This window comes from Hirsutella rhossiliensis (genome assembly GCF_020360975.1).
Source record: "Hirsutella rhossiliensis strain HR02 chromosome Unknown scaffold00015, whole genome shotgun sequence".
Classification (NCBI taxonomy): Eukaryota; Fungi; Ascomycota; class Sordariomycetes; order Hypocreales; family Ophiocordycipitaceae; genus Hirsutella; species Hirsutella rhossiliensis.
In genome coordinates, this window is record NW_025408681.1 from 551737 (window position 1) to 578481 (window position 26745).

The 26745-nt window shown below is 53.8% G+C and overlaps 7 protein-coding genes across 7 annotated transcripts; all 7 read right to left on the bottom strand.

The window, feature by feature from the left end:
* Positions 1–563: 563 nt before the first annotated feature.
* HRG_10206 (uncharacterized protein) lies at positions 564–869 on the bottom strand (the record flags this gene model as incomplete). The annotated part of the gene is made up of 1 exon (XM_044868677.1): positions 564–869. The coding sequence occupies one exon, from the start codon at positions 867–869 to the stop codon at positions 564–566; it is 306 nt and encodes a 101-aa protein (XP_044716032.1).
* An 879-nt stretch (positions 870–1748) lies between these two features.
* On the bottom strand, positions 1749–3773 carry HRG_10207 (DDE superfamily endonuclease domain-containing protein; the record flags this gene model as incomplete). Its single annotated transcript, XM_044868678.1, has 3 exons — positions 1749–2320; positions 2404–2596; positions 2688–3773. The coding sequence occupies 3 exons, from the start codon at positions 3771–3773 to the stop codon at positions 1749–1751; spliced, it is 1851 nt and encodes a 616-aa protein (XP_044716033.1).
* Positions 3774–5074: 1301 nt separating this feature from the next.
* Positions 5075–6157, bottom strand: HRG_10208 (PIF1-like helicase domain-containing protein; the record flags this gene model as incomplete). Its single annotated transcript, XM_044868679.1, has 4 exons — positions 5075–5338; positions 5403–5638; positions 5680–6006; positions 6097–6157. 4 exons carry the CDS (start codon positions 6155–6157, stop codon positions 5075–5077), a joined length of 888 nt encoding a protein of 295 aa, XP_044716034.1.
* Positions 6158–11461: 5304 nt separating this feature from the next.
* Positions 11462–12097, bottom strand: HRG_10209 (phosphotransferase enzyme family domain-containing protein; the record flags this gene model as incomplete). Its single annotated transcript, XM_044868680.1, has 2 exons — positions 11462–11849; positions 11904–12097. 2 exons carry the CDS (start codon positions 12095–12097, stop codon positions 11462–11464), a joined length of 582 nt encoding a protein of 193 aa, XP_044716035.1.
* A 5891-nt stretch (positions 12098–17988) lies between these two features.
* On the bottom strand, positions 17989–18732 carry HRG_10210 (gag-polypeptide of LTR copia-type domain-containing protein; the record flags this gene model as incomplete). Its single annotated transcript, XM_044868681.1, has 1 exon — positions 17989–18732. The coding sequence occupies one exon, from the start codon at positions 18730–18732 to the stop codon at positions 17989–17991; it is 744 nt and encodes a 247-aa protein (XP_044716036.1).
* Positions 18733–18933: 201 nt separating this feature from the next.
* On the bottom strand, positions 18934–19551 carry HRG_10211 (tc5 transposase DNA-binding domain-containing protein; the record flags this gene model as incomplete). The annotated part of the gene is made up of 1 exon (XM_044868682.1): positions 18934–19551. The coding sequence occupies one exon, from the start codon at positions 19549–19551 to the stop codon at positions 18934–18936; it is 618 nt and encodes a 205-aa protein (XP_044716037.1).
* Positions 19552–22320: 2769 nt separating this feature from the next.
* Positions 22321–26212, bottom strand: HRG_10212 (reverse transcriptase (RNA-dependent DNA polymerase) domain-containing protein; the record flags this gene model as incomplete). Its single annotated transcript, XM_044868683.1, has 10 exons — positions 22321–22450; positions 22541–22703; positions 22790–22982; positions 23047–23413; positions 23494–23950; positions 24007–24342; positions 24417–24632; positions 24690–24932; positions 25012–25472; positions 25530–26212. 10 exons carry the CDS (start codon positions 26210–26212, stop codon positions 22321–22323), a joined length of 3249 nt encoding a protein of 1082 aa, XP_044716038.1.
* Positions 26213–26745: the final 533 nt, after the last annotated feature.

Below are 26745 nucleotides of genomic sequence, written 5' to 3' on the forward strand. Positions count from 1 at the left end.
ACGAGGGCCGGACTTCGGTATGTGTGTTTCGCCGGCGGCTGCTCGAAAATACTGCCCAACCCCAAATTCACATTCCAGGGGTGTCGGCGCAACGTTATTCTGTCCACTTCGGCTCCGATATATCCAATGCAATCACAGCAAGCCCTCTGTATCAGGATGAAACCAGGCAATGGCGCGACAGTACAGACTGCGTATCAATGGTAATCTCGCACCAAGCTCACGACGGAGCTCTCATCTTCGTATCTCTGGGGTTATGGGAAGGAATTCAGATCAGGAAGAAATTGTATGTTTGATGGTGTGGATGCTCAAGTTCCTTCTTTCACCCTCCCATCCCTGCCGCCAAACAAAAGACTAGTGCCCTTCGGCACCGTCCCCTCCCCATCGCAGGTCTCGTGGGCTTTCGTAGGGGTTTTTGTATCGCCAGTATTATAGATTTGTATGAAGGAGTTCCTCCAGTACACCATTTGGCCTGATCCATCAATTGTGGTGGGAGTTTTTCCAGCATCGCTGAAGAAACTTTCGTCTTTCGTGAGATCTTGTATCTCAAATGACTGATGATCATGTTAGGCGAATCCTGATTTACAGAAGGGAACAGACCATCGGAATCTGATCTTTGCACTCAAGAAAGCAAAATTTAAGGATCGTGACTGATGGAAGCCTTCGGCGCCCGGCGCGGTCTGGTCGAGAGCGTTGCGAATTGGAGGCGAACGACGATTATCGTTGAAGATGAGGCGGCAGTATTTGAGCGTCACAAGCTGCACAAAGTCTCCTGATTTTGGATCGCGACCAAGGATAGTAGAGTCCTTTGGGATGGGCGTGATCAGATCGACGACATGGTTGGGGGAGGTGGCGAAGGAGGGGTTGGGCATGGATGCGTCTGGCAGGAAAATCTTAGATTCGAAGTGGGGGCACGCCATAACCTCGGTATTAGAGGGGGTCGCAAAATTGACCGTGGCCTTAGGTCACGTGGGGGAAGGGATGAAAGGGAGCAGAGTATTATCAAGGGGGTGGTTATCCGTACAACACATTTTGGTAAATGTACAACAGAAAGTGGAGTAAACGTGGCTTGGGTGTACCTAATACATGGCCAAAGGTCGTAGGCATGCAGGCATAGCACTTACACAAGGCCACACAGGCAGAGGTTGCAAGGCCATAACAGCCAGACGTTGTGAAGCCTGCAGAGTGTTGCAAGGCTATACAAGAAGAGGGCACACAAGCAGAGGCCATACAAATCAGGCGGCTTGCAGCCTCACAAGGCTATAGCCTGCCTGCTGCCATGTCGTATTGCGCGAGAGGCGGGTGATGCGCACGTACTAAGTACCTTCTATACATTTGACTGTGGCGTACTGTGGCGTATAGAGCCAGCCAATAGAAAAGGTGGCGCCACGTCTGCCCTGCCTTTGTTGTACATTTACCAAAATGTGTTGTACGGATAACCACTCCCATTACTAGGGGCCTCAAAGTCAGCCAATCCCGTGACAGCTCCACAGTCACGGGGGCGGTTGACCTAGAAAAGCTCGTTGACCTGGAAAAAGAAGTACATAAGAGCCCCGCCATTTTGCTAGAACTTAAAAGTACCTCTCTTCCTCGATAAGTGCAACACATGTTCGCTTTATTGCAAGCTAGTCATAGCAATGCAAATGCATCACCATACTGCCTTTGAGGTGTTTTTGGTGTTTTGGCATCGAATTGAGCTCTATTCGATTTCTTCTTCCTTCCCAGCCTCGAGCGCGTCTTATGATTCCTCTTTATCGCATCTCGATGCCGTCAGCTTCCAAGGAAAGCGTCTGACGGCAAATAGCACGCTTATTTGCCTCCATCACCACTAATTCGGCTGCTTCCTTTACAATCTCGCGATCATAGTACTCCGGCCACATGATCGCCTTGCTTTGCCCTACGCCGCGGTTGTGTAGCTCGCGGAGAATCCTGTAGCTTGCGCACATCCACTCATTGCAATTGAGGTGTGCGCGCTTGTCGCCCTTGGCCCAGAGACCTCTGATGTCTCGAATCTTCGCCTCTGTGATGCTAATCCTGACGTTGAAGCGTACCTTGCGAAGCCAGCGGCGTATATAGCCAGCTTCGTCGCGAACCTCCTTATTCCTGACTCTCTGTGCCTCCTCTTCTTGTGCCGCTTGTCTATTGTATTCGTCTCGGGCGACTCGAATTCTAGCGTCACCGTCGCTTAATGGGCCGTATCTCGCTACAATAGTTGTCTGTTGCTGGAGACTGGAGCGCTTGGCTTGTTTCTCTTTATCTTCGTCATCTCGGCCGTTGCGGTGATGCCGTTGAGAGCGAGGGTTTTGTCGGCTTTCCGCGCCTTCTCATAGACGTATGTGACGGAGGAGTCAACGGCATGTGGAGTCAACTGATGTGGCTAGACGAAGCTGTACGTAGGCGTGATACCTCTGAATCGTAGAGAGGTTGAGTCTCGGCGTTGAAACATTGTTCCAGTTGAATCGTTGAATCGAGGCGGCGTGTGTGGCGATGGTGTTGATGGTCTTGCTGCCTGAGGCCCGCCCTGAGGCTCGCTTTCGATCGAGCCCGGCAGGTCCTTAATGGCCACTTCTTCTGTGAGCGACGAGAGCGTGTCTTGAAGCTGGGAGAGCACGATCCCGGATTGAATGGGAAGAGGCCACATTTCTGCCAAGATGAGAGAATTGTGTGCTTTTGAAGGTGCGAGTGCGGACCTCTTGGAGATGATATAGAAAATCGGACTTGTTAAAGTCATATGCCCCGTCAGCAATCTCACGATGTAGAACTTGTTGATGCCAGTGTTTGTATGACCTAAAAACGCCGACATCAAGAGGTTGAAGCTGATGTGTAAGATGGGGAGGCATTGGGAAGACCTTAATGTTGTGATCGAAGCAGAAGTGAACCATCTCTTCTGTATAGTGATTATCACAGCTATCCATAAGTAGAAGCCGCTTCTGAAGTGGATCAACCGGTCTCGTGTGTTTCTCGAAGTGTTTGATCCATTCAATCGCGATGACATCGTTAATATACCCCTTTTGGCTGGTTGAAATGATGGTATCGTCGTCAAGGCTGTTGGTAACCCAACGGGCAGGAATTTGGACTCCAGGGAGTATCACAAACGAAGGAATGCAACTCCCAGCTGCAGAAATAGCCTCAATCGCTGTGACCGACACTGTATCGTGAGCGTCAGATAAAATAGGGGTATCAATCTCGCGGAAGGTCCAAATAAATGTGCCTTTATGTAGATATCCCACCATGAAGCCTGTCTCGTCGAAATTCCAGGTGTTCTTAGGGAGAATCTCGTCTTTCTCGATCGTTTGAGACCAGCCGCGAAAAAAAGCCTCAACGTGGATGCGATCTTGCATAGCCTTCCGTTTGATGTCTCGCGCTGCTGCTCTTCGACGGTGGAAGAGTTCTCTATGCCGCTGTATAAAGCGCTTGGCCCAGGCTCGCGATGCTGTAGCTCCCACGCCCTTTGCCTTGAGAATGGCGTTGGCGTGTTGTTGGAGCGCACGACCCTGGATGTGGTGCCCTGTGTGATGCGGCGATGTGCCCGCAAAATACCTCCTCTTCATCCGAGGAATCAAGCAGGGCACGGTTGCCCCATTCTCGGCCGTTGAGTGATGCCCATTGACTCGATAATAGAGGCGCTTGTAGGGCACGCCAAGCGCCTCGCCGCGGCCACAATTGAGCCGTAGAAGCCCTCGTAGTAGAGCTCTGCTCCTGCAATAGTTCGCGTCTCGAGGTTTGCGGTTGTATGGCGCGAAAAGTTGGGTAAGCCGGTAGCAGAATCGATCCATTTTTGGACAGCAGACTCTTTAGCTTTTGAAGAAGCCATAGTCAAAGAATTGGCCTTCCTCGATGACTATTGAGATAGTGACGTGACGATAAAATGGAGTGTTATGACGCCATCGTGAAATGGGTTCTGAATTATTGCCATAGGGGTATATGCGGGGTCGAATTGTAACTATGGTAGATATGATCTTAAACATGTCTACTTTTATTGTATGATGCGTGCACACTAATTGAAGTACCCAGGTTTTTTCAGGTCAACGAGCTTTTTCTAGGTCAACCGCCCCCGTGACTGTGGAGCTGTCACGGGATTGGCCGACTTTGAGGCCCCCTAGTATCAATATTGTGCCGCCCCACTTTTTCGGATTGACACGAAGCGAAATCCGAAAAAGTGGGGTCGGGCACGAGTAAAGAGTAGTCTGTAAGTATTGAATGGCCCAGGGTCAAGCGTGTGTGGGTACGGAATGCCCTTGCCTTGTGCCTTTGCCTTGAGGAACGATGTCTTGAGGAACGAAAGGACTTCATTAGCGCGCGGGAAAAAGGCCCCAGACTTGCTTCACCCTCAGAATTCTCCGCCTCTGATTGGCCCACCAGGTCTCTCTCCGCACCTTGGACACGAGCATGATGCCGTCTGGAGTTCGGCAGCGCGATAGCTACACGTACAAGCTGTACGGGTCGCACTGCGAGGGCACAACCATTCCATCGATCTTCGTCGTCCGTGTCCCTCGCAGCTCGAGGGCCACGCGCTCAAGCGTTCGGCCCTGCACCTTATAGTCCGTGCACGCGAAAGGCTGCTGCGCACGGCAAACCCTTCCGGCTGACGTCGTTCTGCTGCCACGGCCGCTTTTGTTGGCAGTCTATCTTGACGCTCATCGGCGTCAGCAAGATCGTGCCCGGCGGCATCCCGACGAAGTGGAGGCCCTTTGTCGTCTCCGATTCGAGAATGATCCCCGCCGGCGGCCCGAAGTGAAGCATCATGTGTGTGTGTGTGTGTGTATTTTTCGTCCAGCGACCTTCAGGTCGCTCAGGTCCCCGAGACGGGGCACAGGACATGCTGAGCTGCTGGAAGTCTACAGTCTACTTATACAGTGAAAATAGGGCGGCCCACAGACCGTGAAAACACCCATGCCATCTGTTCCCGCAGAACGTAAACAAACCATCATCCAGCATTTCATCGGCTCAGAGGCACTTCTTTGCTCAGCCTGTTTCCCGTCAGCGGGACTTCCAGGCGCGACAGTTACTTTGTCTTTCTATTTGGTCTTGCGGGACCGTTGTCGGAGACTGCGAGGGCAGGCTCAGAAGTGAAGCATCATGTCGGCCGAGATCCGATGTCCCGGTACGCCTTGTCGACAATGACCTCCACCGCCGAGTAGCTGGCGCCGTTCACCAGCTTCAGCCCCTGATGGGTGTTGTGGTTCACGACGACCGGCATCCCGGCCACGAACATGAAGATGGCCGGCACCGGGATCGCGCTGTCGTCGCCCTGGTTGAGCATCATGATCGCCTCCTTCTCCGTCGGCAGCTCCTCTTTCCACTTATGCTCGGAGATGAAGATGCGCATCATCGACTGTTGCTACCCGGAACGACAAGCTCGCCTCCATATTTAGGTTCCAACGATTCCGGTTCAGCGGCGTCACCACGGTGATGCCCGCCTCCCACGGGATCCGCCTGCCCTCCCGGTAGCACCTTGAGTTGAGGAGGTATAGATCCGTGCGGTCCTGCACGCCCAGTCGGATTCGCTTCAGCAGCCCCTGCAATTCCGGATCCCCGGCGGCTCGCATTTGCTCGTCCAACATGACGACCGTCGTAAACCTCTTCCACAGCGCGTGCGCTTTGTCGTGCTGGTGCCGCTGCTCGGCCCTGAACGAGTTGTCTACGTCCCACGAAAAAGCCGCGCTCGGCAGGAGGATCGACCTCTCTTGACCGGCCGGAACTGCTGAAAGTCCCCGCAGAAGAGAACGATGGGGATCCCCCCCAAATCTTCCGGCGATCCGCGAAGCCGGCAGAGCTGCTCGTTCACGGCGTGCAGCGTCCGTGATCCGAGCATGCTCACCTCGTCGATGACGAGCACGTCCTTCTCGTGCCAGCTCATCCGAGACTGCCCGTGGATGAACCGCTCCGTCCGTTTTGGCAGCCGCACCCCGTCGAGATCTTTGGCCGTGTTCGCGCCCGCCCCTTGGTCCTTGCTAAACCCGCAGGCGGAGTGGATCGTGATGCCATTGATCCGCGCCGCGGCAGCCCCTGACGGCGCCGTGATCAGCAGACGATTCGAAAGGCTCTTCCTACTGAACAGCTCGACGAGTGCCTCTATGATTCACGACTTGCCGGTACCCCCCTCGTCGCCGACGAACTGGCACAGCTGGCCGGCATCGCACCTGTCGCTTCGTCGCATCAAATCGAGCTGGCGGCATATTATTAGGAAAGCGATCGACTGCCTTTTATTCAGCGTCAACCGTGTTGCCAACCCCCTGCCCGCCGCGAAGAAGGAGGCTGATGGTCCGAACAGGACGCGCATTCCCGCGTTTACGTCGCTAGCGGTCTCGTCGGAGTCTGCCATCGTTATTTCGATCTCGTCCTCCCCGAAGCCAGTCATCACTCTCCGCAACGCAGCGCGGCGGTCGCTTCCCCAGGCCACGGGTGTGCTCTGTATGCCTTGGATCATCCGCTCCTCTCCTCCGAGGCACTTGCCTGCTGCGACTTGATGGCCTTGACCTGATCCTGCGGTGGTAGTGCGGCCCCGGAAAATATCCGCCCTGGCATGCTTATCCGCCTCTCCCTCGTTCGGTCATCACGGTGGCCGCGAGCTCGGCCGTCGAGCGCAGCGCCGATTGCTGGAATCGACAGAGCTGCTGCATCATTGCCGTGAGCTCCGGCGACTTGGCCTTCACCTGATTCGTGCCCACTGCACCTCGGACGACGTCGATCAGCCGCGTTGCGTCTCCGATGCTGTTGGACTGATACGTCGCTGCGGATCCCGCGCCCGCGCCCGCGCCCGCGCCCGCCTCGCTCGCCCCACCCTTCTCCACGTGTGCGACCGTGGGGTCGCCATCGCTGGACGAGGCTGCCCATTGCTTGGCGTCACGCTTTGCGTCTTCAGCTGATCGTCGGAGCAGCTGCACGTGGTCGACGAGACATGATATTCTGGGAGCCAGCGCCTCGCGCCCGCGCCTCGCGCCCGCGCCTCGCGCCCGCGCCCAGATGCCATTGATATCGCCTGTTTCTTCGCATAGGAAGGACTCCCACGGCACGAAAAGCGCTAGGTGCTGCACGGCTGCCCTGTGAGGGGGGGCGAGTTAGCCTCTCCGATAATGCCTGTCGGCGGAGCAGTTCCCATACACACCTCCTCCGATGGCAGGACTCCTCGTCGCCGTGGGCGAAGTCCTTTGCCCGATCCCGACCAAACCCCAACCAAGAGACCGCGACTTTCTCCCGAAACTTCCACCATAGTCGCCGCCTGTAATAGTCAAGGCTCCGCCAAATCTGACACTTCCTCCGTTCTGTCTCAGGAAGACCCCGCAGAGTCAGAGACAGACACCGACCCAGTCAATCACCCAGACACATCCACCCCTGGCTCTATCAGACCTCCCACGTCGATCTCTTCCCGACCGCACCGCGCCCGACATCCGCCCAAGAATATTCTGTAAAGCATCGAACGAAACAACACAACATGACAAGGAACATGTTTCATCATACTCAAACGCAAGGTGCGAAAGGCTCGAATAGGACATTCCCTTCTCCTCTTGCTCACCTTTTCACAAAGACAATCCAGTCAAAACTTCTCCAATATACTCCTTATTCTGTTTATATCTACTACCACTTAAGGGATTTTCCGATGATCTGCCGGATCTGGTGATCTGCCGGATTGCGACGACTTCGCACAGCCTCCATGGCGTAGTGGTGACACGTCTGGAGCCTCTGCGTCGCAGAGGGGTCGGTTCGAAGCCGTCTGGAGGCACCCCTGAGCGAACAGGGTACACCCGGGTTCCCGCCCGTCAACAGGGAACAGCGTCATGAGAGAACACAATCGGCGTACCAACCACCATCAATGACTAACACAACCACGCTTCAACTTCGACACATCGCGCTTCAGTTGCTGGGAATAGGATGCTAAACACTTGGAGAAATTGACCTTCAAGCAGGTCTGTCATGGAGCAAGACAGTGGTACGGTTGGCGCAGCGTAAGATGATCTGTGGGGCTTGGGGAGTCAAGGAACAAAACGTGCTGAACTGTACTCTGGACTGTGTAAAGGCCTTATAGGGACGAAATAAATCCTACCTACCTACCTACCGACATTCTGTCTCAACATCAATCTGGAACGTCTCAACAACCATGGCGGCTATTGACGAAGCGCTTGCTTTCCTGAAGTCCTCAGAATCGGTCAATTACGCTGAAACAGTTCGCCAATTTGGCTGCGATGAGACCACGTTGCGCCGCCGCGGCGCCGCCATCAAGGCAAACAGCGCTCAAGACGCGATGCGGACTCCCTCTATAAATCTCGACTTTCAAAACAGCAGGAACTAGATCTTGTTGCTTATATTCAGAAGCTTTCGTCACGTGGCATCCCGCCTACGCTGTCTATGATCAAGAACTTCGCTCAGGATATGGCGAAAATGAAGGTAGGAAAGAACTGGCCGTATAGCTTCGTCAACCGCCATCGTAACGAGCTTGGTTGTACCTGGTTCGATGGATTTGATGTGGCGCGAAAGAGAGCCGACAGTGCTTCAAAGTATAGAGATTATTTTGAGCTGGTAAGTTGATGCACAGCAGCATCTCATTTCCGTTGCTGACGGTAGAAGTTACGCTCAAAAATTGAGGAATACGACATCGCCCCTTGCAACACGTATGTATAACATGGACGAAAAAGGCTTTCTCTTGGGTGTCATCAACCGAACTAAGAGAGTGTTCTCTCTCAATCAGAAAAAGCAAGGCAAATTGCTCGGTGCATCGCAAGACGGCAATCGATCCTGGATCACGTTCGTAGCTTGCATCTGTCAGGACATGACATCGCTGCCTCCTTTTCTCATCTACCAAGGCAAGCCAGGACAAGTTCAGGATGCTTGGCTTACGGAATTTGACCCAGAGCATCAATCAGCCTTCTTTATGACCTCGGATACAGGCTGGACCAACCACGAGCTTGGAAAAGAGTGGCTTGTCGGCGTTTTTGATCGGTTTACTAAGGCAAAGGCGCGAAACGGCCGCGATTATCGCCTTCTCATTACCGATGGCCACTCGAGCCATATTAATACGGACTTTCTGGAGTGGTGTGACCAGCATCGGATCATCGTTGCGGTGTTTCCTCATTCTACTCATCGGCTCCAGCCCTGGACGTATCTCTATTCGGTCCCTTGTCGACGGCATATACAAATCAGCTTATCCGGTGGATGGCAAAAACACAAGGACTTGTTGGGCTGTCCAAACGCGAATTCTGGACCTTGATTTTGAACGCATTGGAGGCGTCCTTCTCCCCGGAGAACATCGCAAACGGGTGGATGCGGACCGGCCTCCTGCCTTTGGACTCCGAAGTCGTCTTGTCACAGATTGTGAAGAAGGAATACGACGATTCCGATGCAGGCAGCGATTCGGAAGACTCCCTAGCATTGCAGCAACCTACCGCTCGAGAATTACGACGGCTTGTCGACAAAGTGGTCGATAAATCCACCGCCAATGCTGAAGTCAGTGCTCAGAAGCTGAAGAGCACTCTTGAAAGTCTTCAATCCGAGGTTGAGCTGCTCAGATATGAGAACAAGGGACTCCGTGAGACTATAATTCATGAGAAACAGCGCAGGCAGCGTGGTACAGCTCTGAAAGATTATCTCTTTGACCGTACGGATCCTAACTCTGCTCAGGTCTTCCGCCCGCAAAAAGTGGCTCAAGCTCGAGTGAAGAAAGCGGCTATGGAGGTCCAGAAGAAAGAGGAAGCAATCCAGAGGGAATTCCAGAGGGTTCAGCGACAGAAAAAGGCGGAGGAGCAAAAAGAGCAGGCGTTGGAAAGAAAGAAGCAGCGAGAGGAGAAAAGGGAGCGAAAATTGCAGGAAAAAGAAGCCAAGAAGCAAGAGAAAGCGGCCAGTCGACAACTTCGAGACGATCTCAAAGGTGTAAACCGGGAAAGTGCGCAACAAGCCGCGGCCCCAGCGGGTGCCTTCTAAAGCTCGAGAGAGAGTCCAGGGACTCTAGACGAAATAGTCGTCGCTCTTCCACCAACCCCAGAGCTTCCGGTAACATCGCAGCCGCCAGATCAGCCAAAGGACGGGTTAGCAAAGAAGGTAAGGAGTCATCGATGGCCTTGATAGCGTGAACCTTGCGGTGCGCCCTGAGTTCGTCACCAATGCGGCAAATAAGAGACGTCTGAGGAAAACAGATATAATTAATTTGAATTGATTTAAGGCGTTTAGAATTGGGATTTTGATGGTTATGGCCGCATGGGTGTGGATTGGTGTCCAGCTTACTTGTCTGTCCAGCTCACTTATCAAGTACGTTACACTTCAGTGAAGTTCAGTCCATCATTTGAGCCCTTCTCTCCGTGCCTAGTGCTGCGGGCCCTCACGGGTGGATGCTACAGGTTTCTTATGGGTTTCGCCGCCCGTTAGAGCTGGTCGAACAAATGTACTCTCTAGTGACTTTGACCTTCTTCTGAAGGCGGTCCGACATTGCTGGACTGGCTTTCCTCGGCTTCGGCTTCTGAGAGTCTGCCACATGGGAAGTATTTTGCGTCTCCCCGTTCGCCGATGCTGGAGCGAGCTTTGGTAGCTGAGGTGGCTGAACAATGCGCTCCCATTTGCTCGAAAAGTTAACGTCGTTGACACGTTCGTGGCCATGCGACCTATGCGTATGACCATTCATAGTCGCAGGGTATTCATCGATAGCTTCTATCCATCGCCAAAGCCGTCTGTCTGCCACGAAAAGGGGATTATGTTCGGACGCAAGTGTGATCTTCTGAGCCAATGCAAGTCGTCCCTGCCCGACAGCACTGAAATACTCTCTCTCACGCCTTTTGACTTCGCTTTCGGGCTCGTCGTCAGCTGCCAGTGCTTCCGCCAACGCCAGTGCCTCAGGGTTTGTGGCCAGTCCAGCGAGGATCGCGCGAATATGGTTGGCACCGCCACCATCTTGAGAAATGGAGCAACTAAGTGCAAGTTGATGGAGTGCCTCTAAGTGGTGGTAATCCTGCAGGGCATCCAGGTTCACTAGGCGCATTAGATGTGACATCATGTCACCTATCGTCCAGTGCTTGGGCTCGGGTACAAAACCGCCGATAGTCCTGCTCTCGTCTTCAAACCCGGACCGAAAGGCGTCGACTGAGGCCGAGTCAAACACCAAATCCCGGGGGGTGTGGTAGACCAGGGGGTGCCGAGTAATTGAACGGGCGGAACAGTGGACGAGAATGCCCAGTCGATAACGCATGTGATATTGAATTCCCCATCAACAAAGATGTTCTGGGTGCTGAGGTCATGGTGACATAGAGGAAAGCCGAACATCCGCGGGATATTCGGCCGAGTCAAGTGAGGGATGATTTGGTCGCGAATGAGATAGCTAGCAATGCTGTATTGCAGGCGATTTTTGCTCGACTCTGCCTTGCCACCAAGAGCAGCGTAGTCGTTCCACCGTCGCTCGGCAGAGCGATATTTGGTGAAATCTGAGTACTCCTGGGGGATGGGAACAGGCGCGAGGAGAATGTGGTGTTCCATTGGGAGTCGCTCAGCATGTAGAAGAAGGGCAGAGACGAGGAGGAGTAGTAGTCGGCTCTCCATGGTACGGGCCACGCGAGATATCTTCAATATCGTCGCGGCCGTGGAGAACATGACCGGGGGAGAGACACTCCTCGATGTTGTAATCTTCGCCATCCTGTTCGAAGAGGGATCCAATTGTAGCAAACCGTAATTGGAATAGCTGACACGCGTAGTTTCCAAGCTGTCTCATAATCTTCCCCTTCTCGTCCCGAGTCATAGCCCGTACCGGGTCTGTAGGACTTGCAGGCTTAGGGCGCTCATGGTTATACGTTTGCCAGTCGTACGTTGCGAGAGGATTGCCGGCAGCCTTGCTCATAAGGATGTACGGGATTCCGATATCATTCTGGTCGGTCACGCTTTGCTCATGTCAGCAGTATCCCTAGGCTTGAGGCTGGAAGACACAAAGTTACCAATAATGGAACACCTCTGGAACAGGAATAGAAGTGTGTTTGCGGATATACTTCAGCGTAGCGGCCTCGCTAGCCAAAAGACGGCAGGCGGCAGTATCGCCAACAACAGCATATCTCGTCCTGGGCGATCGGAAAACCCACTCGACACCGTCATCGAACTTCAACAATATTGCCCAATTCAAAGCGCCGGACATCGGGGCTTGAGATACGTCGCAAGTACATGGCTGATGTCGGAACCGTTCTGCTAAATGAAGGAGTTGTACAAGGTTGAAATCGCCATGGTAGAATATATCTCTCTTGCGGCGTTCAGCAGGCATAGACTCCGGCATCGAGGCTCAGCCGTGGTGTTTACCCCAGAATTGCATAAAGAAAATGGGCGCCCGTCGATTTTGTTGGGGAAAGATTCTTGCCTTAGGCAACAACAAGAAGACGGTGGGGCTGCTTACAACCCCGAGCCCCGCACTATGAAGTCCGGCAGCCAGTCTCACAACACTCGAGCAGCACAACAGAAACAATCAGCCATGCCTCGCAGAAGGGCACTGCAACCACCAACGCCGGAAAACATACCTCCTCTACCTGCTGGGGCGTATAAGAAGTTATACTATTCCTACCCTGATACGGTGTATTACCTGCAAGATCGTGTGTTCTGTCGTCTCCGGGGGCGAACCCTTGACTAATGGCGCGTAGCCAACGACACTGAATGGAGCCGAGGAACCGTCGATCAAAGTACCAGTAGTACCACTCTTCATTATGTAGGAATGTCTTTGCTTCTCAGCAGATTTCGTATAACTAATGTTTGCTAGGTGATTGACGAGTCAGATGGCCTGATATATTCTGTCTACGCCCAGTACATCCGCAAACGGGCCGACGGGGACTAAGGTTTAGCTAAGTTATCTCACTGGCTCAGCAGAGAAATATAACGCATCAAAATGGTCCCTATAGGCTCTAGAGCCTCTACTCGTTACCTATAGGGAAAACCCGGTGGCCCAGGAGGAAACCTATATACAACCTTCTCATCTGCCTCGGCTAGCGGGCGGCCCTCGTCGCGGTGTTGAGCAAGATGGGTCGCAGCCGCCAGCCTGGTGCAGGTGGGAGACCTCCGTCCCAAACCGGGCCGGGTCGTCAGGTCCCGTAGGCGCGTTACACCCGAATAGCCGTCAACTCGCGCGCGGCACGGCGGAGACTCTATCCCGCTTATACCTCCTCCTCTTGGAAGCTCTTCTCACTGGTGTTCGGTCGGTCGCCCACGGCCCGCCAAGACCCCGAGTGTTGAGCCGTACTAGGGCGGGGGCACGCTTGATGCCATTATGGGAGCCGTTCGCAGCTGTTCGTGATTGGGAGCCGACAAGAGTAAAACCTTCACTGCTACCGTGTTCTCTTTCTACTCTCCGTCCGCTCGTGGTCGTATTGTTGTCGCGGCGCTGGCAGACCAGCTTCTTGCGAGGTCTGCTGCTACCTTGTAGCGGGTATTGACCGAAATTTGAGAAACCATCGGACGAGGGATGGGGCTGTGTCGGTCGAGACTCTGTTGTAGAGACGAGTTACGTGGGAACGGGTTGGGCGAGGAAACTCGGGGTGTCGTTCCTAGACCCTTCCGCCGCGGCCTGGTGGGGGGCAGCAATGCTACTCGGCGCCAGCTCACTTTCTGGCTGCAGTGGAGACGATTTTGCTTATCAATAAGGGGTTGCAACTCTTACAGCTCAGTACTACCAGGCAGCCAGATGCGAGGGTGCTGTCAATCACCCAAGACGTGGACTTGCTGCACTGTTGTGAAGACAGAATCGGCCGCAGGTACGGTAACGGGAACCCAGGCGCCCATGATCGGCGGAAGGGTCTAGGAGCGACACCCGCGCTTTCTGTACCCAACCTTCTCTCCCGAATTTCACTTATGCGACAGCTGGTAATTTGGTCTTATTCGAACGCGTAGGGTCCATGGCGCAAACCCGAAATGGCCGCGAGTGGCGACAGCGCTGGTGCATAGGCTCAACGGAGCCTCGTGAAGCTGTATGGCGTGAATGGACGAGAAGGTGGGAAAGAGAGCTGCGAGACACGAAGGCGCGCAACCCTCGTCGTACTCTCCAACCGTCAGACACCGAACCGCCCGGGAGAAGGCTAAAGGCCCACGCCGACCTCTACAAGCACGAGAGCTCCACGCTTATCCAGCTCCGCACCGGGAAGATAGGTTTTAACAGCTTTCTATCACAGGAACGTCCCCAGCGCGACGACCCCTCTGCCGGTGCGGTGGCGGGAAGAAACTGTGTTCCACGTCTTCCTCCACTGCCCCCTACAAGCTGACAACCGCAGGCTCCTCCCAGCCGCCCTCCGCACTGACGCCCTCGCACTGACGCCAACCTCCGTGCGCTCCTTATGCAAACTAGGTGCACGAGGGCTTCCGACCCAAGATGACCTAGGCGTTGGTGCCACCGTATGGCTTCTGCAGCGGACTCGGGTCTCGGCTGCGCGGATGAAGTGAAGGCAGTTGCCGACTGGGTGTGCGATTCGTAATCGACTTGGTTGTATTCGATGATAGGCTGGCGAAATCGCCTCTCTGTGCGAAAGATCGTCTTTCCGTCTCTTGAGACGGCGCCTGTTGCAGGGTTCCAATTGTATCCTCTTTTGAGAAAGAGATCAAGAGATGCAACGTTTGTGTGGAAGTTTGGGATGTAGGCGACGTTCTGCAATCTGAACTTATCTGAGCTTCCGATGCGGATGAGAACGTCTCCGTATCCGTGGATCTCAAGCAGTGTGTCTGCCGAGAAGGCTGCTTCAGGCTCATCGCAGGACTTGTACGTGCCTTCCGTAAAGCGTACCGAATTGTTGCAAATGTGAAAGTCCGATCCGGAATCCATGATGAACGAGTCACGGAGTGGATAGACTGGTGATGTTGAGAAGGCTGACTTGATCTGTGGATCGGGTGACTGCTCTTGCTCCTGGTCCTTCTCGCCTTGGTTCTTTTGTCCTTGGCTCTGAGTCCAGCGAAGGCAGTACCTCGGAATTCCGGTGATTCTTGTCGAGACTCTTCCTTCCTTTTACGATTCCTGATGGACCGTTCGATTTTGCCCTTGGTAGTAGGGTCTTTGAGCTTCTGATCGATTTCTTCCTGGACTTTGCTGTCCGGAGACCATCCTTCAGGTCGTACCGAGTCAGAGAGATATGGACATTCTGAGTAGAAATGCCTGTGACCGCAGAGGCACGGTGGTTTTCCTCCTTGGTTCCTGTTGGGTTTTGATGTTCGGGTTGTACCGGAAGCATCGGGCTCTCCTTCACCTTGGAAGGTGGAAAATGCACCTTTGGTGTCTGAGTTGCTGGTGGTTGATCGATACGATCGCTCGAAGATCTCACTGATCTTGATTCCGTCAGGGAAAGTCTTTTGCCAGTCGTCGTCCGGATTGGACAGGGCATTTGCTTCCATCTGATTGATCCAGACTTTGGAGAAGGTCGAGTCGATTGCGTTCACAGCTTTGAGGAAATGGCGAGTTGGTCGCAGGTCTTTCACGTCGGGTAGGTCGAGATTCTTGGCTTCGTTCAGGACGACTTGCCACTTCGAGATCCATTCTTCGACTTTGGACCGGCTGACTGCCTTAAGCGTTGCGTAGTATCGATCTGTGACTTCACTCTCCCGAGCCCAGTCGGTTGGTTTGACTCGGTTTTTCAGGATTGTGAGTTCCTTGGCCACATCATCTTCCTTGGCGATAATATCGTAGTATTTGCCAACGGTCTTCACGATGTGTTCTTGCAATTTTGCGAGTGCCTTAGTTTTGTCCTTGTAGGTCTGGAGCTGGCTTCGATGCCGTGCCTCAGGATCTGAAACTTAGTAAGGCTGTCCCCTTGCAGTTGGTGTATGCCGGTGGCATTTTCCTGCACTTCTCCTGGCGTTGGTTCGACTGGCGGCATCAGAGCCGGCTTGCGCGCAACGGCAGGGTCAATGAAATCCCAGATTTGTTGATTCTTCGCAAATTTGCGAACAATGCTGATCCATAGATCCCAATTACCGGGCCTTTGAGGTGACCCGGGAAGAGACTTCGAGGTCGTCAGCGGCCATTTTGGCGTGCTTATTGTTGGTGAGGCAAACGCAGTGGAAGCAATGTGTGTAGTAGAAACCCGGCTTAGCAGACCGGGCTCATAACTGTCACACAACAAGAGGCACGGACAGTATGGATGACTGAGCAACGATCGGGAAGGAGATCCTGTGAATCGGGCAACGAAAGACTCTTGATTCTCTATCTAAGTGATGGTGAAAAGTTGGCTTCTTATACTTGTGATTTTGGGCTGAGTGGCGATGTTGCCACCCAGGCAGCATAGATGACGACGTCACCTAGAAGGTTCGAATCCATCACTAATATGGCATTACGAACTGCTTGCTGCCTGTTAGGCAGCACAGTGAATGAGCATTCCGATCTTGACAGGCAGCAAGACCATCAACACCATCGCCACACACGCCGCCCTCGATTCAACGATTCAACTGGAACAATGTTTCAACGCCGAGACTCAACCTCTTTACGATTCAGAGGTATCACGCCTACGTACAGCTTCGTCTAGCCACATCAGTTGACTCCACATGCCGTTGACTCTCCGTCACATACGTCTATGAGAAGGCGCGGAAAGCCGACAAAACCCTCGCTCTCAACGGCATCACCGCAACGGCCGAGATGACGAAGATAAAAGAGAAACAAGCCAAGCGCTCCAGTCTCCAGCAACAGACAACTATTGTAGCGAGATACGGCCCATTAAGCGTCGGTGACGCTAGAATTCGAGTCGCCCGAGACGAATACAATGACAAGCGGCACAAGAAGAGGAGGCACAGAGAGTCAGGAATAAGGAGGTTCGCGACGAAGCTGGCTATATACGCCGCTGGCTTCGCAAGGTACGCTTCAACGTCAGGATTAGCATCACAGAGGCGAGGATTCGAGATATCAGAGGTCTCTGGGCCAAGGGCGACAAGCGCGCACACCTCAATTGCAATGAGTGGATGTGCGCAAGCTACAGGATTCTCCGCGAGCTACACAACCGCGGCGTAGGGCAAAGCAAGGCGATCATGTGGCCGGAGTACTATGATCGCGAGATTGTAAAGGAAGCAGCCGAATTAGTGGTGATGGAGGCAAATAAGCGTGCTATTTGCCGTCAGACGCTTTCTTGAAGCTGACGGCATCGAGATGCGATGAAGAGGAATCATAAGACGCGCTCGAGGCTGGGAAGGAAGAAGAAATCGAATAGAGCTCAATTCGATGCCAAAACACCAAAAACACCTCAAAGGCAGTATGGTGATGCATTTGCATTGCTATGACTAGCTTGCAATAAAGCGAACATGTGTTGCACTTATCGCGGGAAGAGAGGTACTTTTAAGTTCTAGCAAAATGGCGGGGCTCTTATGTACTTCTTTTTTTTCCAGGTCAACGAGCTTTTTCTAGGTCAACCGCCCCCCCGTGACTGTGGAGCTGTCACGGGGATTGGCCGACTTTGAGGCCCCCCTAGTAGTGCAACCGGTTTACAGCCTCCATGGCGTAGTGGTGACACGTCTGGAGCCTCTGCGTCGCAGAGGGGTCGGTTCGAAGCCGGCTGGAGGCACCCCTGAGCGAACAGGGTACACCCGGGTTCCCGCCCGTCAACAGGGAACAGCGTCATGAGAGAACACAATCGGCGTACCAACCACCATCAATGACTAACACAACCACGCTTCAACTTCGGCACATCGCGCTTCAGTTGCTGGGAATAGGATGCTGAACACTTGGAGAAATTGACCTTCAAGCAGGTCTGTCATGGAGCGAACAGTGGAATGGTTGGCGCAGCGTAAGATGATCTGTGGGGCTTGGGGAGTCAAGGAACAAACGTGTTGAACTGTACTCTAGACAGTGTAAAGGCCTTATAGGGACCTCCCTCCGGGCGAAATAAATCCTACTACTACTACCGGTTTACACTGATAGTGCACACTGAGCCATCAGCTCAGATCAAAAGCAAATCTAGAGAGTATCCAATTGGCCAGATCCTATTTCCGCCAGTTAAAATTCAATATTAATTGCTTTTGGCAGGCGTTGACGATCCAGTGTGCACTATCAGTGTAAACCGTTTGCACTATTAGGAGCCCTGATTAATGCATACCGCCACAAGACCAGCACCCCCCTGCCTTCTTCAGATACTCCTCCTTGCTATCATCGCCACCATCCTGTGCTTTGGACCTGTTGTTCCCTTTGTTCCATGCACTGCGGCCACGACCTGCGAATTGTGCGGTTTCTCCCTTGATTGTCGTATCGACGAGCTCCAATTCTTTGCTTTCCAGAGAGCTCTGCACCTTTTCCATTGTCAACGTCTCTGTCGAGGCGTTCAAGATCTCGACCGTAGTGTTAAAAGCGTCGTCCATGCTCATTTGCAAGAAGCAAATCAATAGCTGTTCATGGATAACAATGTCCTTGTCTTGGCTATTAATCTGAGCTCGAAGTCGCTTTAGGTCGTCGACCTTCTCCTGCACAGTTCTATTCGTCTGCGTACTAACGTCGTATAGCATTCGGATCAGCTGTCGAAGGCGCGCTTTGTTCGATGTCGCATATCGCTTAACGAGGGATTGATAAATTGCTCGTGGATCGGTGAGATGGTTGACTGAGTTCTTGTGGATCTGGTCAATACTCTGTCGTATTTTCATTCTCGCAAGAGAGACATTTTTAATGTCCGCAGCATTCTCTCCTGGCGTTGATAAATCTGACGATTCCGCTGTTGCCTTACCGGTGACGCAGCTCATAAGATCGTCACTCAACAAGTTATCTTCAAGATCCATCTTCCAGCTGTCAAAGGAGTCTCTTCCATCAAGGATGGTTCCTTTGTAGTCTTTCTTGCCCATAGTGCCGGGTCTTTGCTGTCAACCGTCGATTCTTGACGAAAAAGTGTTCTCATATGCCGAGTTCAATCGTGCAGTGGAAGCATAATAAAAGCAACCGGGCTCATAACCTGTTGCGATTGAACTTACTTCTATTCTATTCTGTCTGACAGCTCTCAACATACATATATACATAGCGGCACGTCCGTGCCACTATCCAGTGACTCACCACTTGTAGGTGCTGCCTAAACATGTCTTGGTCCATGTCTCAACACTGTTCTCAGGGATACCAAAATAATGGGCTCTCTTTCGTTTAGTGACGACCAATTGATCTTTGCCAACTCCGATCCGAAATCCGGTCTCGTCCATATTCCAGATATCTTCAGAGGGTATACCCTTCTCTTGGATGACCTTGTGGAGGCTCTGGAAATACTGATTGACGCGGGTGAGGTCTTCGGAGGCTTGACGCTCTGAGTGGAGCTTCTTTTGAAGCTTCTTGAAGTAGCCGTGACGTTTGAGAAAGCGAGAAGTCCACCTGCTACCAATAACGAGATCGGCTTGACCAGATCGCTGATGCAAGATGTGATTTGCCGCATCGGTGACGAACTCTGGGGGTACCGCAAGGTTGATATTATCAAGGCGATCGATGTAACGACACAAAGCCGCCTCTTCTGGTCGCGATAGCTTCAAATTCGTGGCTGGTCTGCCTGCTTTGGGACGACGGCCTTCAAGGCGGCATCGCAATCGATTGCGTGGTACGCCGAATTGCCGAGCAACCGTGGTCACCTTCGCACCAGAAAAATGCTCAATATATCGAAGAGCTTCTTGGATACGTGCTTCCATCTCTGCAAGTCAAAGGATTGTGATCTGGTTGAAGTGTAGGTGATTGAAGTTGGACGGTGAAAAATCTGGCTATTGCGGTGTACTGGCTACTGCGGTGTCCAGCACCAGCTTTTTTTTTTTTTTTGTATTGCGCCCGGAGGGTTCCCCCATAGAGCCACTACGCTACGGCAGGCTATAGGGGTGACTGTTGCAAAACCCCAAAATCCGTCACCCAAGTGTCGAAATAGGTTAGCGGCATGGACATCCTGCCCCGCAGTACACTGCTCCATGTACCTCAGCGTTTATCTCTTTGAATTTTGTCACGTAGCAGAAGGTGCCAATACACCAGGGGCAACATCAACGCTCAATTGTTCACCTCCTCCTCGCCTTCCTCTTCATCGTCCTCCTCGTCCGGCTTATTGAGCTGCTGAGCATGGGGTTAGTAGTGGAAATGTATCTGACGACTTAATCCCGCTCACAACCCAGAGCCGAGCAGCCTCGGCAATGGTCTCCAACGCCATAATCTTTCGTTCCTCGGGGCTCTTCTCAGCTCACCTCGTCATGTGGGCCTGGGAATGCTGGTGTATTTGACCTTGCCAGATGCTGGGATCGAAAAGGGTTGGCCAAGCCGCACCGGCCACAATAGTTCGCGCCGACATATATGGTGGTGAAGAGGTCATAGTGTTTCTTTCCGGCTTGGATGCAATAGAGATGCTCTGGGGGGAGGTTTGGATGGCCCATTGTGCTTGAATGAAGAGAGTAAAGACTCAAGCAGGAGGTAACTGTGCTAGTCCGCTGCTAATCCGCTGCGAATAACTGCAGTAAGCCGCTGCTGGCTTGGGGCGTTGCGCATTGCTAACACGGCAGGGACAATGCAACAGAGGCTGCAATCAGAAGGTCGAGATTTCGACTCGGCCCCGACTGGTGGCCATTGGGCTGTAAAAATACCTCGGCAATTCCGGCGGCGTTGCCATTAATTCGGCTTGCATTTTTCGTTTGTATAGCGTGGGCATTTGCAAGTTTTCTAGCACTGCATCTAGGGTAGGAAGCTGGGCGACTTCGCTGTTCTTTCTCCCGGTCGCTGTCCGATTCCATGACAATGGCAAACGAGAACTGTTTGGTGAAAAAACGTGTCGCTCACTCAGATCCACCCGAAAACAATCAGTCACTTGGTCAAGTCTGGGCTCCGAGAATTGCACTGTGAGCTTTATGTGCCAGCGGTGATAGGTTGACTACTGACCTCTTTACAGTATTACTGCTTTGACTGGCAGTTGGACTCCCAGAAGATCAACGCGCGGTCCGCCGCTAGTCCGCAGTACATTTTAAATGCCGACTCGAAGTACTCAAATGACTAGGGGGAAAATCGCCTAGACCAAAAAGAGATGGACAGGGGGTTTTGCAACAGTCCCCCCTATCGCCCACCGTACTACGCTAAGCTACGTACCTACTGTACCTGGTTCCATCGCACCTGAAGCCCCACGCTTCTTTTCATCTGTTTCCAGCCTCGTTCGCTGTGACATGACAGGCCTACTTGAAGGTCAGTTTCTCCAAGTGTTCAGCGTCCTACCTTCAGCGACTGAAGCGCGGTCTGCCAAGTTTAAGGCTGTTGTGTTAGTATGATTATCCCTTGATCAGTACATGGTCCCTCGTCGGTCCATACTGAAGCGTTTTGTTGCCAATGCGAACTGTATTGTCGCCCGTACAGCCCCCATATCGGGCTGCCACTTGTCGTCGTCTGACTCTGCCTTGCCTCCTAGGAAGAAAGACAGGTTTCCCATCTTTCCGCGAGCATATCGAAGCATGATTTCTCGTTGTACCGTCCATCTTCTGCATCGAAAGAGGAAATGTTCCACCGTTTCCGCCGACTGTCCGCAGGTGCACTCATCCGATTCCTCTGCCCCGATTTTGCGAAGGTAGCCATTCAGTCGTGATTTGCCAGTTCGAAGTTGTACCAACACTTCAGATTCCTTTCTAGTTAGCTCGTCGTACATCTTGCGGGTGTGCTTGCCCGGCAATGCTTTATCGATGCGCTTTGAGTGCTTTCAACCCCTTCTGGGATCTGACGAACGCGAGTGTGTTCGTTGAGCAGCAGTCGTAACGTCGTTGCTCTTGCCTGAAACGTTGCTGGTTCAGCGATGCATTCATCTCGCGTCGCTCTTTTCGCTTGCATTTTGGCCAGTGGCCCTAGAGTGAACTCCTCATTCTTTGCAGGCACCCAGCGAAGTCTGACTCTGCAGCCTCTTTTCGCCAGATACTCAACAGATCCGTATATCGCCCGTATCGTGCACTGACCAGACTGCTGCCGTGGCCGCCCGATGACTTGCAGGACAGAGCGGTTGCTTGTCACAACTGTGAGCTCTCGGTCATGAAGACCTAGAGGCACACACCTCAGGGCCATGGCGATTGCCTCGAGTCCTGCTGTGTAGGCATTCTGCTCATCACTGGAGCCGAGAGTGGCGGAGTAGCTGGCCAGCACCCCGTCTGCGCTGTCGCGGGAAGCATCCCGAACGACGCCTCCCAACCCGACCTTGCCTTTCCTTTGAGAGCTGGACGTCGCGATAGTGATGCCCTCCGAGTAATCCGGCTTCACCACCTCCACTCGGTCTGTCTTATCCGTTACCTGCACTCGGTCCTCCCACGGCGCCAGTGCGAACTCGTGGATGACTTCCAGGCGCTTGGTGTCTATTCTTCCCATCGCCGAGGCGAGCTTCTGCATTGGCGAAGCATACCTCCTGTTCAGCTTGAGCCTCAACGATGTCAGAGGATGCGTCTTCGGGAGCGTCCGCATCCTTATCCAGAATTTCGTCGCTGCTTGAGTGTGCCGTTCTCGAACTGATTGCACTCCGGCCTCGGCCTCGGCCACTGCCGTTGCAACTGTGCGGAAGCCTCCGTGACTGCCTGGGCTCCAATTCGCTGGGCCCTGCCAATCCACGACGCTTCTTTCGCCCCGCACGCGTGCGACCACACGTTTGAAGCATAGTCCATGGTTGGCGCCACGGTCGCGACGAACAGTTGCCTCGCCATCCGTGGCGAGGCCATCTTCAGTCGTTTCAAGCACATGGCCGCGGCCAGCCCCTTGGCGGCCGCACTGGCGATGTGCTCTTTGAAGCGAAGCGCTTTGTCCATGATGACTCCCAAGAGCTTCACGTTCTTCTTCGGCTTGATATCGTTTCCTTTGATGGTGAGGGCAATTCGCTGTCGCGCTCCGCGATGCGTGTGAAGTGGATGACGGATGTCTTATCCGCTTCAAACGTGGCGCCGCTGCGCTTCTCCCAATCGAGCGCATCCTCGATAATCGACTGAATACCATCTCTGTTCGACTCTGCCGTTGGTCCCGTGACCCAGGCAGAGTAATCGTCCACAAAGGCGATGGACCCACCGTTGTTACTGATCCGTCTTTGCACCAGGTCCGCGTTGAAGAAAAGAAAAGCCACTGGCGACAGTGGCGATCCCTGTGGTAGACCGGCCTGCGGCAGGGCTTGGTGCTCGGATGTGTGCCCGTTGACAACCACCGACGCGGTCCGTTCCGAGCAGAATGCGTCCATCCAGACGACCAATCTGTCCGGGATGCCTTGCTCTCATCCTGTCAAGCAGCCGCTCTTTGCAAACTCCATTGTATGCCCCTTTAACGTCAAAGCTGATGAGGCTTAGCACTCTGCCCATTCTCCACGCCTTGTAGATCCGCTCCTGCAGAAGCACTAGTGCTTGGTCTGCCGATCTACGTTTCCTAGCGCCGAAGTGGTTCGCGGGCAAAAGCCCATGGGCCTCAACTGCGTAGCTGATGCGTTCTGCTACGACTGCTTCCAGAATCTTGCCAAGGGTCGACAGAAGAGAGATCGGTCGCCACGCCTTGGCCAAGGTATAATCTCCTTTACCAGGTTTCCTCAAGGGAATGATCTTGGCCGTTCGCCATTGATGAGGCACCACGCCCTCTCGGAGCGATGAGTCGAAAAGCGTCCACACCGGACCTTGACCACGTGCCAGAGCTTCTTCCAAACCATCGCAGGAAGACCGTCCTCCCCAGGCGCTTTCCAAGGCTTCGCCGCCATCACCTTATCCCCAATCTCTTGCAAGGTGAGGTCCGGCATGGCTATCTCTTCTCTTTGCGGACGTTCACCCTCCGGTTCGATCCTCGTTGGCAGAGGCGGGAAGAAGGTGCTCAGGAGCTCCTCTGCTTGCTCGCCCTTGCCTTCGGTGATCGAGCCGTCGGCTCTCTTCAACGGCGGCACCTTGTCATCTGTCATCTCCGTACCAGACTTCACATACTTGACTGCCTTCCAGATGTTGCTCTCGTCCGTGACGAAGTCATCCCAATGGGCCTTTTTCTGTCTCCGCAAGTTGTCGTGGTACTCCTTGGCAGCCTCCTTGGCGCGTTGCTCCAGATCCGGCCGTGACTGGCCGGCTCGTCGCTGTGCCCTCGCTTGATTGCGCCAGTACGTGTATGTCCGCCGCAGTCGTGTAAGGTCCTTCGTCCACCATCGTTTCGCGTAAGGCGGCGGCTGTGCCCGGGTGTCAGATCGTGCAGCACCTTGGTGACCACCCGCATGAGCTGATCCGCCTGCGTCTGCACCCCCACGTTCCACGGAAGAGGTCGAAGCTCGTCCTCGACCCTGGCTGCGATGGCGACCCACGGCGCGTTCCTGAGCAGCAGGCGCTGCGGAAACATTCGCTCCGGTACTTGAATGTCAAAGGTCGTCTGGATCGCTCTGTGGTCTGATCCGTGCTCTGTCGGGTGAATCACGCAGGATATCACCTCGTCTGCCAGTTCTGCCGATGCCAGCACCAGGTCGATGGTGCTCTCCTTGTCCGGCCCTGCCACGTTTTCGTCCCTCTCGGGAGAAGGCTGCAGAGACCAACGTCGTCCATCAGGTCAACGATGGGCTGACCTTCCCCTTGTCTTCTCGCTGACACCTCATCTCCGCCCCAGAGGAGATCGTGGCGATTGAAGTCCCCCGCCAGAACCATATCTGTGCGGTTTCCTGTTCCATTGCGGAAGCGATCGATCACGTCGCGCAACACCTCCATCGCGCTCGCCAGCGCCTCGTCGTTCTTCCCTTCCACATACACTGACACCACCATCACCTCCCTCCTCTCGAGTCGAACTATCGCTACTGTAAGGTCAGCCGACGGCACGGATACTTGCTCTGCCTCAAGGTCACTTCGGATCCAGAGCATGCTGCGGATCGGCCATGAGGCGTCACGAACACACGTCGGAATCATCTTTGTCCAGTTACGATGTCCCATAGGACTCGTCACCACCTTTCCGTCGATATTGCGCGCATGTGGCTCAGATATAGCCAGTGCGACAAAATCCTTCAGGTCTTCGTCGTTCATCAGACTCTGCTGCACCACATCACTCTTGTGTGCATTCAGCTGTAGGATGCGGAGGGACTCAAGCATCGCTGCTCGGGTTCCTCATCCTGCACTTCCAGCTAAACGACTCATGCGGTCCGCCGCACGGGACGCATTTGGCTCAATCGCTGTGCACTCGGTGGTGATGCCCAGCGTTTGCGCACTTGCCGCATGTCCGCTGCTTCTTGCATGAATATGCTTTGTGACCGATCTCCTGGCAATTGAAGCATTGGATCGGTCCCGTTCTTGGCTCGAACGTATAAGTGGTGGCCGACTCTCCCGCTAGGTCAAAGTAGTAACCGTCCAGAAGCCTTTCTGCATCGCTTTTCTTGGTGACGTATACTACCATGGATCCGTAGGCTTTACCAGACTCTCGTTTGCTCAGCCAGGAAATCTTGCCAATGGTCACTCTGTTTTCCGCACTCAAGGCTTCGATCGCTCCGGGCAGGACATTGCCCTCCGTGTCGAGGATAGCTGTCCGGTTGGCGTTGTCGACCCGGACCGGATACAGCTGGTCTCTCATGACTCGCGCTCCCTCCACGGCTGTCTTCTGCGCCGCCTCTTTGACCAGCTGAAGCTCGGCTTCGTCTCTGCAGACGATCTTGACTCGGTCAGCGTTCCGGGATTCTCTCACAACTGCTGCGCACCTCCAGGTCTCATGTCCGTTCTTCGCTCTCATCTCAACCTCGATGGCCTGTCGTATCTGCCCGATTTGCGCTTTGTTCCTGTTCGACTCACTTACACGAGACGTGTCAATGGTACAATGGACAGACTCGTTGGTTGTCTGCTGTTTGGTTGGACCAGGTATGCTGCGTGTACTGGAGGGCGGGCGGTTTGGCAGGGCGCGCGCGACGTCCGCAAACGTTGTTCGAGGGCCGCTTGGCAAAGTCACCTCGCCCGATACATCCAGCTTTTGCATCAGCTGGTGTAGCTGCTCTTTCACTCCAACCAATTCTCTCTTAAGATCCCGGTGCTCCTGTTTCATTTCCTTGTCGTGCTCTTCGCTCTTACGTCGAAACTCTTCCTTGGATTCCTGGACCTGGGCTTCCAAGCCTCGGATCAGATCTTCCTGTCCCTGAATGATAGTGCTTTGCTTGTAAACCGTGGCGCTCAGCTTCCTGATCGTGTCGCTTTGCTCGGATACTCGATGTTTCAGCTCCACCATCTCACTTCCCATCTTCGCCAGCATCTCTAGAACCCTCTGCATCATCGATTTGGCGGTCTCCGCATTGCTGCGTGACTTCACCTCGTCGCCTCTTTCGCTTTCGTTGCCCACCGATATGACTCGCGTCGTTCGGGTCGAGACACGCTTGGGAGCTCGCGGTCGCATTTTCCAGCGTTCGTAACGTATCCTGCACTCGTGCGCTGGGCGTCATCCTCGCGTCGGACGCGTCAATGGCGACGGGCTGTTGGATCCAGCCCCGCCCCACGTCGGCCGGAGGCGCCATTTCAGGCTCTGCCATGATGGCAATCAAGAGCCACACCTACCCCAGAGTAAAGAAATATGAAGAACTATAGTAGAACGTCGAGGAGCGTCGAGTCTCTCGCGCAATCCCTGCACCAGCTTATGGAGCTGGTGAGGAACGAACGCGAGATTAAGTGGGGCGTGGCACGGGTAGGGGCCGTAAAGTTGCGAACTTTACGGCCCCCTAGTACTGTACACTCGTCCACTACTGTAGAGGAGTAGAATGTGGCGGAGCTACGGTCTGCATCTGCAAGGCCGCATGACTCACACCACCCATGCCGGCCAGGGAACAGTTGGAAGCAACATCCCACCCCTTCGTCCTATTGTGGCTGTTCTACCCCGGACGCATGTGGAGCTGTCGTGCATAAGCCGTCAACCAACCTGCAGCAACACGTCCA